This window comes from Equus caballus, chromosome 29 (assembly GCF_041296265.1).
Source record: "Equus caballus isolate H_3958 breed thoroughbred chromosome 29, TB-T2T, whole genome shotgun sequence".
Taxonomy (NCBI): Eukaryota; Metazoa; Chordata; class Mammalia; order Perissodactyla; family Equidae; genus Equus; species Equus caballus.
Genome location: NC_091712.1, coordinates 18,453,638 through 18,469,806, shown reverse-complemented (window position 1 = coordinate 18,469,806; position 16,169 = coordinate 18,453,638). Strand labels below are relative to the sequence as shown.

General features: G+C 40.8%; 1 protein-coding gene across 50 annotated transcripts in view; it reads left to right on the top strand.

The window, feature by feature from the left end:
- SVIL (supervillin) overlaps positions 1-16,169 on the top strand; it is a 224,100-nt gene that overhangs the window by 141,064 nt on the left and 66,867 nt on the right. For all 50 annotated transcript variants that reach the window (XM_070255541.1, XM_070255536.1, XM_070255539.1 and 47 more), the window contains one exon: positions 1,878-2,553. In XM_070255541.1, coding sequence (XP_070111642.1) covers positions 1,878-2,553 — 676 coding nt within the window. The remainder of the gene's footprint in view (positions 1-1,877; positions 2,554-16,169) is intronic.

The window sequence follows — 16,169 nt, the reverse complement described above, 5'->3', positions numbered from 1 at the left end:
ACATGATCCTCTTCTCACTTCACACTAAACACAAAAATAAGTTCCAATGATTCACGTGATAAATTTTAAGAAAATAATTAAAAACATGAAAATATAGGTGAATATCTAACTCAAGTTGAATGAAAAAGGCTTTCAAAACACAGAAACAGCTGTAGAAATTACACATGACCGGATCAGTTGACTTGACTACATTAACAATTAACATCTGTACTCCAAAGAAAATCTTGCATAGACTTCACAAAAAATTAGACAAGCAAATGTGAAAACATGAGTAAGATGAAGGCTCATATTCCTATAAAAGTTTACACAAACCAATAAAAATGACAGTAGGAATCAATAGAATGTACAGCAAGAAGCTTGGCCAGGTATTCTAGAGCAGAAAAAGAGAATACAAATGACTAATAAATAATTGAAAAATGCGTATATTCTCTTCTTCTAGTGTGTGATCCAAGGAAATTTTTTAAAGTAACACTCAACGTTTGTAAGAGAGCATGTGCTGCAGATTCGAGTGTAAATCAATGTAGATTTATGGAAATTCATTTGAGAGTCTAGCCAGTGTCTTAAAATGATGTCCTCTTTGATAGAGCAATTCTGCTTTTACCAGGCTACCTATTGTGATAATCAGAAACTCAGACTGACTAAAAGTTAGAAACAACTGACATGCCCAGTAATATGAGAAGGGTTAAATCAATTATAGAATGCCTGTTGGGTAGAATGTTATGAAGCCTTAAAAAATGACGTATTCAAAATATTTTCAAATGTAAGAAAATGTTTTATATAGAACATTAATGTTATATAAAACATGAATTATTTTATATGGAAAAAATCAAATATATAAAAGAATAGAAGGAATATATAGAAATGTTTGGCAAATTGTCAATTTATTATTGATTATTATATATTAGTGGTTATTGGTGATTTGGGGTTTTACCTTCCTATATTTTCATGGTAGACATTTTCTACATCAAATGTGTACTATAATTGGAAAAAGCTACTTCTGTAAAAAAAAAAAACAAACTCAACCACAGCCTGGTGAATATTGATATGAATCATTATTGTTATGGTTACTATCAGATCCTGTGGGACCACAATCCGTCACTTAAGAATTACAGCAGTTCAAATATCTGTTATCTTTTCTAGAGGACTCTGAACTCGTCCTCTGGCCTCACACATGAAATATTAAACTCAAAAACAAAAAAGTACATAACTAAGGGGAATAAGCCCTGAGCAAGGATTGAACCGTCTGAGGAGCGAGGAGTGGGGCTTTACTGAGGCCGGTGGAACAGCCACGGCCTTCCTGAGTCTCACTGCAGAGCCCAGAGTCCTCAGCATCTCAGGGAGTCCCCCTAGCTAACCAACCTGTGTGAGAAGCTGGTCCTTTGCAGCAAGGGCGCTCGAGTGTGCATTGTAGAACAGAGGATAGTGCGGCGGCCCCGTGGCCGAGTGGTTAAGTTCACTCGTTCCGCTTCAGCGGCACAGGGTTCAGATCCTGGACGCGGACATGGCACTGCTCATTAGGCCACGTTGAAGCGGCGTCCCACATGCCACAACTAGAAGGACCCACAACTAAAATATACAACTATGTACTGGGGGGCTTTGGGGAGAAAAAAGCAGGAAAAAAAAAAAAGATTGGCAACAGTTGTTAGCTCAGGTGCCAATCTTTAAAAAAAAAAGAAAACAAAAAGAACAGAGCATAGTAGAAAACAGAGCATAGTAAATGTGTGTCTATTGGGTAGAATGTTATGAAGCCTTAAAAAATGATGTATTCAAAATATTTTCAAATGTAAGAAAATGTTTTATATAGAACATTAATGTTATATAAAACATGAATTATTATCTTGAAATCTGTGTGTATTAGCCGTATGATCTTCTTTTAGGCCGATCAAATGAAGAGGAAGAAACTTCTGATTCTTCGGTAGAGAAGCCAATTCGATCTAAACCCTACCCAGAAACCTCAGGCGTCCATGGTGACTCATCTTACAGTTCAGGGGTCATGGACACACAGAGTCTTGAGTCCAAAGCCGAAAGGATCGCCAGGTACAAAGCGGAAAGAAGAAGACAGCTGGCAGAAAAATATGGACTAAGTCTGGATTCTGAAGCAGACTCTGAATCAACATCTCGATATACCAGGTCCAGGAAGGACCCTGATGCTGTGGACAAAAGGGGAGGAAAAAGTGACCGACAGGCCGAGTCAAGCAAAGAGTCAAGTTCTCTCTACACCAGGACTGAGATCTCGGGGCTCAGGACGGGCGTGGCAGAGTCCAGGGACTATGCCCTCCCTGGGAGCGATGGCGTCTCGGACACCGACGTGCTGCTCAACGTGGAGAACCAAAGACGAGGTCAAGAGCAGAGTGCCACCGGGCAGGCCCGCGACCTGCCGCCCACGGCTGAGAGCTCCTCATCCTTCCCGTTCTCCGGGCGAGACTCCTCCTTCAGTGAAGTGCCAAGGTCCCCAAAGCAAGTGCATGGCGTGTCCCTGTCCTCGCCTCGGCAGCCAGCCTCGCCGAGCCACACCACTGGGGACTCGCCATTCCCCGCCGAGGCTCGGTCCAGGTAAGCATTCAGCGCGCTGACTGCCGTCGAGTTGGGGCAGTGCCCCTGTCTTCTCTCTGCCTCCCCGTGGCTTGGAGTCTGGGTATTCTTGGCATTCTGCGGTCTCAGCTCACTGTAGAAATAATATGACTGTTTAAAATTTCCACAATATCAAAACAGGTGCTACGGAAGCAGGAAGCTTCACGTTCTTTTTTTTTTTCTCGTATGTTCTTTTTATAATTAATAAACTGAACAGATGTCATGGGGCCACTTTTAAGGAAGCCTCACTTCAGGACCCTTCGTACTGTGTTTCTCACCTGTCTTTAACAATGGCCTTTCTCTCTGTATTTGTCTGTAATCACGCTCAAGACTTTTTGGTGATTGTTTTCGTTGCTGGGGTTGAGAATCACAAAGCAGAAGGACCACCACTAACCAGTGGCAGGGTCTCGGTCCAGGGTCCAGAAGGCTGACTGCAGTATACACTGAACATAACTGTAACGTATACGTGTATAAGTGTATCAACACACACGCTAGGAAAACAACTGTGTATAAGAACGGCTCGTTAAAACCGTCAGCCCTCAAGAGAAATTGCTGTGTGATAGGATGGACCAAAGACAGGAATGGCTCCCATTTTGGAAAATCAGAAAAGGGATAAAATCACAACATCAAATGCCAAAAGAGAATATATTTCTTTCTAAATTTAAATTAAAATAGTTAAGTTGAATGTAAATATTTAAATTTAATAATTGTGATGACCATATTTAAAATGCAATTTGCTTAAACGTCCTACTTGAAGTTTTGCGTGAGTGTCTAGGTAGACTCGTACGTGTATTTTTCAGTTCAAACAAGCGGTAGCTTCACAGATGAACTGAGGGATAAGAATTGAAGGGCCGACAAACTTATTCTGCAAAAAAAAAAATATGTTGGAAAATACCCCTATTTATTTCACAGGGGACAGAGCAGTAAATGTGGTCATCTTTCAGTGGCAGTAATACGTCTAGAACAGATCGTTTCAGTTACTGGTGTTTATTGAGCCAAAGACCTGTCACTGCTTACTTATCGTCCACAATAAAATACTTAGAGATAGTAGCTTCTAAGAGAATTAAATACTGTAGATCCTGAGATTGTATTTTGAGAGCCTTTGTTCTTCCTTTGGACTTGACTACTTGAAATTTAGGGACTGTGACCTGTTGTCTCATATTTTGAAATGAAGCTGTTTTGGGGGAAATTTGTATTTCAGAGTAGAAACAGTGTTCTTGGTTTAGTTACTCTATATCAAAACAAATTCTTCGTGTGCTTTGTGAGCAGGACAGAGAAACCTAACATTCCAATTTAGAAAGAAAAATTGAGATTTATAGTTAGAAGGATTAAAAAATAATGAGGAATCTAATTTGTGATTGCCAAATTATGGAAACTGTGTAAGTTGTGAGCACAGTGTCTAGGTTACTCACCTAGATCACGTATAATGGATTCTCACTGAGATTTTGAATTCGTTGTAATAATACTTAAAACTTTGTTGACTATTCCAGGTAAAAAGATAGGATACTTAACAGTTTTGTGTGATTTAGAACCTTAAAATTCAAAAATATATATAACAAAATCTTAGGAGCCATTTCTTTCTGGGTTGTTTGAAGAGGATATTACCCAGAAGTCTTCATAAGCCTAGCCTTAGCCTCACAGTAGAAAGCCATAAGAGAATTAAGAATTTGTGAAGAAGTTCTTGAGGAGGCACGTGCTTTATTTTTTGAAGCCACCAAGGCATGCAATTCTATGATTGCTAGGAAAAGAAACACAGATCGTTTCATATATATGTGTGTGCATATATATGTATATATGTATATACACATAAAATACTTGAGATATATTTACATTAAAAAGGATGGGAAATAATGTGTGACAACTGTGACATTAAAAAATAATTGATTTATATTGTAATGACTCCAGTTGTTCAGCTTATAAAGATGGATTTAAAATAGGTTAACCTTCTGCTAGAAGTCCTTTTTCTTAGAGCTGGGAAATTCAGGTGTCAGACAATCATTGTTGTCTGATTTCCATTTGGAGGGAAGAAAGAAAAACAAACCTTTGTGAACTAAAACAATAACCAAAGAAACCTCGAAGACCCAATAACCATAAGTGAAAATAAGATGCCATCTGACATGGAAATATATAACACAAAAGTTTAAGAAGATTAAGGAATGAAAAAGAATTATCTACAAATAACAAAACAATTTAATACCACATTTCATCGTGAATTTGCTCTATCATTGAAATGGAATATTTTTCTCACTACTGTACTATACTCTCATTACCTAGCTCTACCATGTTATTTGGCTGCTAATCTCCAAATTAACTCATTCCCGTTTCATTTTATTTTGTGCTCACTAGCAAGAGGCTGTTTTTATTTCATTCATTAAATATGAACACATCACTCGTGAATATACAATCAAAAGATTGTATGTATATAGTGTCCTAAAAATTTAAATGTGAGCCGGACATCAAATGCGTAGTTTTGTGTGTACTCATAGACTAACACGTGTATGACAGAATGGTCATTAGTTCTTACACCTCATTGTCAAGCACTGTAAGCTCAGTCACAGTCTTTGGGGCGTTATTTAGCTGAGTAATAAATTTATTTCAGAATTATTTAACATTCAATGTATATGATAAAGAATGTATTTATATATGTACATTACATGCTCAGAAACCCTGTTGGTTGCCTGGGGATCAGGTGAACACGTTGTTCTGAATCAAACTAAGAATACGCATAGTAACAGGATAGAGCGTGAGACACCTCCCATCCCCCACCCCCCATCCCCCAATCCTGCCAAGCCCCGTAAACTTGGAATGTCAGTGTTTTCTGGAAACGTGGTGTTCCTGATATGAACCATTCTTTGTTAATTAAGCCTCTGTGAATTTTAGAATAAAATCGAGAGGTCTGGAGCCTATGGATTATGCAAATTTTGAAAAATCTGAGCTCTTGCTATTACTACTAGAAATTCTGAATTCAAGATTCCTGTTGAATTTGCTGTTTTGCACATCTCCTATTTTCTGAAAAAATAAAATGCACCGTCTTGGTTACTTCTGTGAGTGGAGAAACGCACCACCCCACATCCCACAGCTGCTCTTTTCCTGAACATCAGCTGTGCTCTCCATTCTCAGTGAACTACGCGACTGGGAGAGGGGAGAATTTCACCTCATTTCCTAGTGGTGATCCATTCTAGAAAATCCTTGTTCATTTTTTTTTTCATTACTGTACTGCAATCCTCACCACTCCTTCTCCCATTTAGCAAATTGTGCCGTTTGTGGCCAGAAAATGATTATGGTGGCTTCCTGCAGAGCTGATGCTGAAATTTGACCTGGAGAGAGCTGCTGTGGGTAAATCATGGTTTGGACAGGGCTCCTCATGACACCAGAGAGCAGTGGATCGGCTCAGGAAGCTGGACCAGGGCACCCTCCAGAATGAAACTTAGACTTGGCCAACCAGGATGGAAAGGAAAGGGCTTATGCTGTGCTCTAATAGCTTAATTCTGATTGCATTTGCTTGTCTCCCAGTGAGAGGTTTGAGTCTAAAAACTCTCTGCAGAGGCTCAAGCTCATTGTTTAGCTGTTGTCTGCTGACCTACACCGTTGGAAATGTCCACCCGCTGCAGACGGAGATAACTGCCCCAGACCGTCAGCAGTCCTGTCTCAGCTCCTGTCTCTCGGGTGGCAGGAAGGTTATCTAACACACCCTCCATGTCGGGGCAGAACATGGTGGGTCTCTGAGGATCCGCTCTCTAAAGAAGAGACCTCTGGGGACCCCTCACAGATTTGTCCCAATCTTGGCATAGAATCCTCTGCACCTCTCAGTCCTTGTGCCCCAGACATCTGCGCTCCTCATCGTGCTCTCTGCCTTAGGGCTGCTCATATGTGATTAACTCATCCCTATTTTTTTCCGTTTTTTTTCTGTTCTCACTGGCAAGCATCAATTTCTGTTCATTGAATTAAATATGAATATGTCATCCAAAATACTTGCAACTATGTCCTAAAACTTCAAATGCCTGCCAGATTTTAAATGCAAAATTTTGCCCGTATGTGTGTGCCCTTGCACATTCACACACACCGGTGTATATATACAAAGCATCACTAGCGGTTTTTCCAAACAAGCAGCTAAACTGCTAATTTTAATGAGATGCTGAAGTTAATAGCCATTCTTCTTAAGCTGAATAATAATGTTTTATAATTAGAAGCTATTATATAACTAGAGCTGGACACCCACAGGGTGAAACTAATTTTCCTGTGCTGGATGTGTCTTCACTTGGGTGGCAGGAGGCATTTTTTAGTCTGTCTTGTAGGGGTTATAGAGAGTTAAAGCATATCCTTATACCCTTGGGGCTACAGACCAAGAGCAACTCCTGTTCTCTAGGACAACTTAGGGTGAGTTCCTCTTTCCTGGTAATACAATTCTCTGCAAGTACCCTATAGCCGTCTCCCAGGGGAGGTAAGCCCTGCCCTATGGGGAGATGGCTCACCCCAAGGCCCCACAAAATAGATACTCCATGTTAAAAAATTTTAAATCCATAGAACCAGAAGTAACCCTGGAGATTATTTAGTTTAAAAATCTATTTCATACCTGAAAAAACTAAAGATGGAAGAAGTTAAGTAACTGAATTAAGACCATATAGCTACTTTGACAAAAACAAGTCCACTATCCATCATCCATTCATTCATTCACGTTCTCTGGATCCACAGAGGTCTTTCCATTACAGTCTACTCTTGTTATTTATATCGTTCTATTTTCCACCGTAGTGGAAAAGAGTTTGCTGGTTTTGCCCTTCGAAGGTTAGAAATTTTAGGAAAGATAATCAGAGGTATAATAGAAACAGTTTATGTGGATTTACGTAAGATATTTAAAAGCCTCATCCTCATAAACAAAATGAAAACTTGTAGTCTAGGAGGATTCAAACTCAATAGGCATCTGTCCGTCTATCGAGACCTCATAGGTATTGATTTATGGGTTAATTTCAGCTCTAAGGTAGTTTAGCTAATCATTGAAGAAAATTGTATCGAGCTTTCTGTGTGCCAGGCACTGTGCACCTAGATGGGCATATCATTAAAAATTTTGTGGGAAATAACTACACCACAGTGGGGTAAATAAGGTTCTAGAGACCAAGGATGGATGTCATGGGAATACAAGATGGTGTATTAATTCTTCCCCCTTGGAGAAATGGTCATATTTGAACCAAGTCCTTGAGGATGTGGTGAGTTTGCTAGACATGGAGGCAAAGCTGCTCTAGGCAAGAAGGCACAGCTGTCCAGTGTAGACCTAGAAGGAGGGGGACGCGATGAGGCTAAGAGCCAGGTGGGGACCAATCGCGAGCACCCCAGATGACACAACAAAGCCTTTGGCCTTTGCTTGTGGACAATGGGAAGTGCTTGAAGCATTTTAAAACAAGAATGATTATGTATTTTAGAAACCTTGGTCTGGAGGAGTATGGAGGGTTGGTCTGAAGGAGAACTGATTCCACTGAGGATGGCCACTGACCTGATGGTGGTACTTACCCAAGCAAGAGATAATGAAGTCTCTGGGTCCAAGTTAGTGTTTTCCATTAACTTTGTCCTGTTTGGCATTTTATTAACTAATCTGGAAGATATCGATGATAGGGTGATCAGATTTCTGGAGGAGGGATTGTAAACTTGGCAATAGAAAGAAAGAGAGTGGGGAGAGAGGGATGGAGGGGAAGGAAGATGAGAGGGAGGGCGAGAGAGAGAAGAAGGAACTGGAGCATGGAGGCAAGAGAGCACATGTACCTGCAATAATGGTCAGAAACTAACAAGATGAAATTTAATAAAGCTCTTTATTTAGAGGGGGGAAGAATCAGTGTACAAGTTCAGGATTGGGGAAACCTGATTTAACAGCAGTTCGTGGGAAACAGACCTAGGAGTTTTAGTTGACAACAAGTTCTTTATGTGACTGCCAAAACGGCTGGTCCAATCTTGGGGTCCTTTAATGAAAGTGAACTGTCAGTAGCACAGGTAGGCCTGGTCCACCTGTGTTCTGCAGTGGTCGGATTACATCTGGGTGTCTCCTTCTGATTAAGCTGGTGACAAATGAGAACGTGTCCAGAGTCTACCTTCCTACCTGCCCTGCTTTCTTGACCTTTCCAAGGTTTCATAAACTTCTCCTGGTCTTAATAGAAACTAGAATCATGTTTGGAGTCTGCTACACATTCTCTGGTGCTTAGACTCTCAAACCAGTCTGTTCTTCCATTATCAGGCTGTCTTTTTCCCAGTGCAGTTATAAAGCTAAAGCTTGGCTTGGCATGGGGAACCCTAATGTTATCAGTGTGGCTTCTGGTTGATGATGATTCTGCCAAAAGAGAAAAGGAGAGAAGGAGATCATGAACCAAATGAGATGTCTCACAGATGCAGCTTCCCCAGCACCTCCTGTCTTAGGAAGAAGGACATTCAGGTTCCCCACACCCTGCAACGAGGCTGACCTACCCAGGAAAGGACTTTAGCCATTTTCTCAGGATGCCCCCAAGCATGGCACCATGAATTGGTATTATGCCAGTCTATAAGATTGGTGAGGATGATCTCAATGAGAGCGTCGCTTTAGTAGAAGCCTTACAGGAGGGGTCCATACCTTGTCTTAGTCATTTTCATATCTCCCTCCCTGCCTCTGCCCAGCATCCAGCACATACCAAATGGTTCAATGTCATTTTCGAATGAATGTTCTGCTGTTTTCCATGTTTTCTTAAAGTGTCACCAAACTATAGCAGTGCTACTTGAAATAGCCAGTCTGTAGACTGTTGATCAGCCCACACCTCTAAGGGACTGGCACCTGCATGTGAATCGTGGGTCGTTTCCTTCATCGAGAAAGTCATGCTATGAACAAAATGTCTGCTGAACTAAACAGCAGGCGCTCTGATGTTGCTCATTTTCCTTCTGGTGCAAGGCTGTTGTCTCCTCATGGACCAGTGACACCCATCAGCAGAACACGCTTTGAGTAGCACTTGTTTATATGGCAAGGCTCTTTCCACCTTGTCTGAAGTTGGAATTCTTGTATATGGTCTTGAGTCAGTGTGCTCGTAAATTATTAGTAAACTGTGAGTGGGAATCATGATAAGTGCGCAGAAAAGGCTGATTGATTCTAGGCTAGTCTCGTGACTAAGGCAGTAGAGTCCCTGGATTACTTTGTTTTAGGAGGGGTGATTAGAATCCAAGCAGGAGAGATGGAAATCCGAGTGCATCTGGGAACCAGTGGCTGGATCCACTTTGGAAGGCCCACTGCACACCTCCCTCAGAGCCCGGCACTTTCTCCGGCAGCTCTGTCTGTTGGTGCACCTTCTGCCGGCTCCCTTTCCTGGCTGAGGTTGCAGGGTTTCAGCATTCAGCGCTGAGCTTAGCTCAGAGGGAGGCTGGAAAAAATTGATTATCTCACATGTTTATCCTGCTTCTGCCCGAGAAGTCTCTGCATTTCTGTTTTCATTGCTCAAGGAGTCCTCACTCTGTAATCCAACAGTGTTATATTTTTTAATTGAGGTATAATTTACATCAAAATGCACATATTTTAAGGATGCAGGTTGATGAGTTTTGGGAAATGTACAGGGATTATCCCAGTTGAGATAGAAAACGTGTCCATCACCACTGTGCCTGTCCCCCAACAGATTCTTGACTCTCTCCGCAAGGACCTGACTTAGATGTCGCAGCCTGACAGTATCACATACTCACACACTCATTACGTTGTATAAACCAGTTCTTCCCACTGTTAATTTTTTACCAAGCCTTAATTATTACAAGCAGTTAAGCATAACATTAAGGGATACTACATAAAATAACAGCATCCAGGCAAGATTTAAAGAAATGAAGAGAAAAAAAACCCAAGGCATCATTGCCACTATTCAGATGTGATCTCTTTTTTGTTCACATTTTTTAAAATTCACTAGCTTTTATACCACTTCTCTGAAACAGTGCCCTCTAGGGCATCATTTTAAATTTTGTACTTTTATGAAATGTTACATTTTTTAATCTGAAATAATTTCGTACTTTTATGAAATGATGTATTTTTAAATCTGAGTTTGGGCATCCCTTGGCCACTGCACAGTATTATAATCAGGCTAGACTCTATGATGGACAATTTGGTCCAAAAAACTTCCATTATTTTCCATAGTTTTGGGCTGCCTGTGAATTAGCCAGATCAGTTCTGTACTTTGATTCACCATTTTTGGGAGCCAAGGCATGCTTTTAATCAGCTTTCCAAAGGAAGAATTTGGCTTCTCAGCTATGTAAACACTTAAAGAGTGACCACTCTGGGCTCTTCTCAGTTCTTTCCGTGGGTTTCGCAGTCTCTTTGGGCTTTGGGAGAGAAAATTTGAAGGAAAGAAAGAAAAAAGATCCAAAACAGGAATTGACTGCGTGTGGTCCACATCTTATTTACTTTTTATTTATTATTTACTTTTTTTGCTTTTAAAAGACAAAAAAAGATATTTGAATTTAAGAATCCCATTAACTGCACTAAACATCTGCATCAAAGTAAATTCCTTCACCGTGACCATTACCCAGACCAATTCTGAAGATAGGCTGAGTTCATTTTTAGAAGGTTTAAGTTTTTTAATATTATTTTTATTGAAATAGAGTTTCATACGGTAAAATTCACCCTTTTTAGTGTACAAGCCTATAAACTTTGACAAATATATAAAGTTATGTAACTATCACTACAGCGAGATATAAAATAGTTCCATCAGCCCAAAAAAATTCTCTTGTGCACCTTTTGGTTGACACCCCCACCAGGCCCTGCCAACCAATAATCTGTTTTCTGCCTACAGTTTTAGACTTTTTAATATGTAAAATCGAATTCCTTGAGTATTTTGTTTTTGTCAATTTGAAAGAATTTATAAAAGAATTTGATGAAAATCATAGGAGAAATGTTCATGTCGACTGTTTATAACATTCTCAAGAAAGAAAGCCATCTTAAGTGGTTGTGATTTAAATTTACGAGGTCGTTTATACGGAGTTGATTTTTAATTTCAGACTTCCTAGTGAATACTCAGCACAAAATGAAGTCAAGTCTGCATACCGAAGTTATTTTCCCTGACGCTGGCATTATGTGTGTCATAGCCAACACAGGAATATTTATTGATGAACAGTTAATATTTAGCTCTTATGATGTTGAGTCTGCAAAGTGCCCATGAAAGGGGGAATTAAGTTTCATGAATTAGGTGCCATGTCGCATTATCATTTTATTGTGCCGGAGGAGAGCCAGCGGAGAGAGCAGTCCTGCTGAAGTATTCTCTTGGTGCTCAGAGTATTTGTAATTCCTCCCTTAACATCACCAGTTGTAAGTTCATTCCTCCCATGAATTTTCTCATTTCCAAGTGGCTGGTTCTTTCACTTGTCTTCTGCTATAGACTGCTTTTGTGGGGGCAGGAGACAAGATTTCACCCACCTTGCCACATCTGGGCCCCAGCATCCCCCTCCTAACCACCCCCATCCCACCTCAACAGTGAGCGCCCTCTGAGCCAAATTGTCTTCAATGCCGACTCCTTTGATTTCATGTTGTACATTGGGAGAAACAGAGGAAGAAGGTGATTGGGTTTGTCAGGATTTCCAGGTAATTGGGTGGCTCTCTGCTGGAGGTGAACAGGCACAGCTGAGAGCAACGTCTGGTCAGGGTTGTGGGCGTGACCAGGAAGCCTTTGGTGCCTTCCTTGCTTAGCCCGAGAGCACGTGAACACTAGCATCCCGACTACATCATTACTCACTCAAGCCAGGGAGGCATTACTCATTCAGTACTCGTTCATTTTCCAGAAATCAGAAGCCTGTGGTTCTGGAGGAGAAGACATAGGTTTGTGGGTCCCACAGCACTGGGTTCAAGCCCCATCCTTTCATTAACCAGCTTGTGATCTTGGGCAGTTAATATACTTTTTCTACACCTTCCTTTCTTTATCTATGAAATGAGGATGAGAATACCTCAGAGAGTTGTTGTGGAGATTGTCATTCAACAGTTCATCCAGTCTACAAAGATTTATTGAGACCTGCTATTTGCCACACACTGTTCTGAGTACTGATGGTGCAACAGTCTCTTCTCCCAAGAAGCTTATCTATCCTAGTGAATGGAGAGAGATGATAAACAAATACATATGTAACATGACAGGTGTGGTAAGTGCTATGAAGAAAACTCGAGCACTTCAGTGAAGGCAGAGAGAGAAAACATTGAGGGGTTCTATTTGATTTAAGCGGTCAGGAAGGTCTCTCTGCTAAAATAACAGCTGAGCAGAGACCTACATAAAGTGAGGCAGCAAGTCATGCAACTATTGGGGTGGATTGGCACGGGCAAAAATAGCCCCTGCAAGGCCTGAGTGGATACCGTGGGTGGAGCATCTGAGGAGGCCCCCGGTCACCAGTGCAGCAGGAGCATTGGGGTGAGGTCGATGTGATGTGTCAGGGAGGGGTGGGCAGATCGGAGGGCGGGGGCCTGTAGCCCACTGGGAGGGCTTTGGGTTTTGCTCTAGATGATGTCTGGTGCCATATAAGGGTTTTGAAAAGAGGGGTGACCAATCTGCCTTCCATTTTAAAATAATTACCCTGACTACTGAGCTGAAAACAGGCTGAAGGTGGGCAATGATGAAAACAAGTAGAGTAATCAGGTGGTCATCTCAGTGATCTAGGTGAGAGATGGTGGTGGATTGGACTAGAAGGATAGCAGCAGAGGCAGTGAGAAGAGGTTATGGTTTGAAAGTAACCAGTAGAATTTGCTGATGACTTAGAAGAGAAAGATCTGAGAGAGAAAAACAGATGAGTCAAAGGTGAGTCTCAATTTTTTGGCCGGAGCAACCCAAAGCAAGGAGTTGCCATTTGCTGAAATAGGGAAAACTCCAGTACAAGTTGAGTTTGGAGGGAAATCAAGAGTTCATTTTTTGGATATGTGAAAATTAACCTGTCTATTAGATATCTTAGTGGAAATGTCAAGTAGCCAGTAGAATCCACAAGTCTGAGTTCAAGGTGGGGATCAGGATGGAGAGGAACATTGGAAGATCGTCAGCAGGAAGTGAAAGCTGGAGGAGATCCTCAAGGCCTTGACTGCTGATGGGGAAGGAAAGGAGACAGAGCTTCGGGGCCCCCAGCTTTAGAGGTATGGATGGTGAGGAGGAATCATCAAATGACGATGAGTGATATAGAAGGCAGGCGAGGGGAGTGATCGCCTGTTCTCAAATGCTACTAGTGAGTGAGTAAGAAAAGGACCGAGAAGTGACCACATTCTGCAATATAGTGGATATGAAGTGCCTGGGACAGCCTTGTGGACAATAAGTGTTTAATTAAATTTAGGTGTCCCCCCACCCCCTGCTCTTTTTTTTCTGGTTTCGGTGGCAGAAAACCTCACCCAAATAAGTGCCTTAGCCAACCTCAAGGATCCTGAAAGCATTCCTTTGAGAAACACTATTCTAAATCACTCTTGCTTTCAATGTACCTAAGACAAACTCAGGCCCTCCTGGTGAGGCTGGACCCGTTCCTCACAGTCACACAACTTCTGAATTGGGACTCATTATGTGTCATCTCTTTAAAATATAAAAACAGTAACTCATCAACTTGTACCTATGTTGTCTACAAAGAAGAAAGGAGAGGAGACCAGCATGTTGAAGTGCTTACCGTGTTCTTGGCACGATGCCTTTGCATACGTTTATTCCTCCTTACATTGTTATCATTATAAATGAAATGTCAAATTTTAACTATTCTCTACCATGGCAGCAGTTACTTGGTTTTTGGCTAGTTCCATCCCTTATGATGCAATGAATAAATGGAGCCTAGCAAAGTCCCCCAGTGTCTAATTTTCATTTTGCAAATGCTGACTCAGCATATTCTTAAACAAGTCTCTGGTAATTTTTTATAGTGATGCTAGCCAGGTTTTAGTCTTATCAATAAAAGCCATGTTCAGAAAGTTGTAGAGGACTTCACAGTTTACAAAGTACTCTGCTATACAAAAAGCATCTGAGCCTTAAAATAACTCTGTGAGGTAGCCATGTTAGTTACAGTCAGGAATCGCTTAACGGCAAGGATGTGCTCTGAGAAATGCGTCATTAGGTGATTTCCTGATTGTGCAAACATCATAGAGTGACTTACACAAACCTAGATGGTACAACCCAATACACACCTAGGTTGCATGATAATCATCTTATGGGACCACCGTCGTGTATGCCGACCTTCATTGACCAAAACATTGTTATGAGGCTCATGCCTGTATATTAACTTGATGGTTTTCAAAAGCAAATATCCGTCATTTCCTCTTTTCTCACTATATTCTGTGCTGCATTGATTGCCTCCTTTCTTAGCTGCAGCTGATATGCTGAACTATTCCTATGTTTACCTAAATGTTGAAAATTAGACTCTTTATAGTTGGAAGTAAAATGGCTTTCCATTTTATTTGGAATGGGTTTTTTATTTGCTGTAAGCTAAATTGCTGTACTGCTGGGGATGGGGAGGTGGGTGATAGGTTTCAGTGTAGAAAGACAGGGGGATGTCACTGGAGAAACAGGTCCAAAGCTACACAGTGACAGACTTCAGTGGTCACAGCAAAATGTACAGTAGTGGTGACAGACAGGTGCCTGTCAGCTTGACCTAAAACTCAAACTAAAATGATTTTAGAAAATTAAGATAACTTTATTATAATTATCATTGTATTCTTTTGGAAATTGTTTTTGGCTAAATTCCAGCCTGGTATTAAAGGACTCTTGCAAATAGGTTGGTAAGGTTTTGAGGTGGTAAACATTTTAACTAGCATGTCGAATTTCCATTTTTTTTTCCTCATTGTAAGAGGATACAGGTCCGTAGCTTGCACATTCCTCCTGTGTCTTGTTTTCCATATTACCACAGGGTTTTCCTTGCCTATGATTTTTCTCTAAAATATTTTCAGCCTGGCATAATTATTTTGTCACATTCGACCTTGCATTATGTTCGATTGCATGTTGAGGAATGAATGCATAACCATATATTATCTTGCCTATCACAGTGTAAGTTTTTTAATGGCTAGGATGATGCCTCATTCCCCTTTGTTACTTCTTAGAGCATAGCTTAGTGCTTTGTACAGTCTTGCGTCACTTAACGACGGGGATCATTCTGAGAAATACGTCGTTAGGCGATTTCGACATGCAAACATCATAGAGTGTATTTACACAAACCTGGGTGGTATAGCCTGCTACACACCTAGGTTGTATGGTACTGATCTTATGGGACCACTGTCGTATATGTGGTCCGTCATTGATGAAGACGTTATTACACAGTGCATGACTGTACATAGTAGGGACTCAGTAAACATTTGTTGACTGGACCTGAAGTAGTATTGGTAACTGCGGTGTCGGTTGCATTATTCAGTAATAAATATAAAAGGAAAATGTATAATAGCAATTAAAGATATCTTATTGAATTTCTGTTTATTTATTTCCTTTATTTGATATATAGTGTTTTGCATTGATGCTATTTTTATCTTTGGCTATTTACCAATGTACCTTAACAAAACTTACAGACGATAAGTTGCCTTATATTTTTAATCCAACTTCTTACAAGAAAATTGTTCAGTATGTGGGCAGAGTGTGACCATGATAGACTCCTAAATACTTTAAAATTACTTGAAAAACACTTTATTGGGTGGCTTTCGATGTATT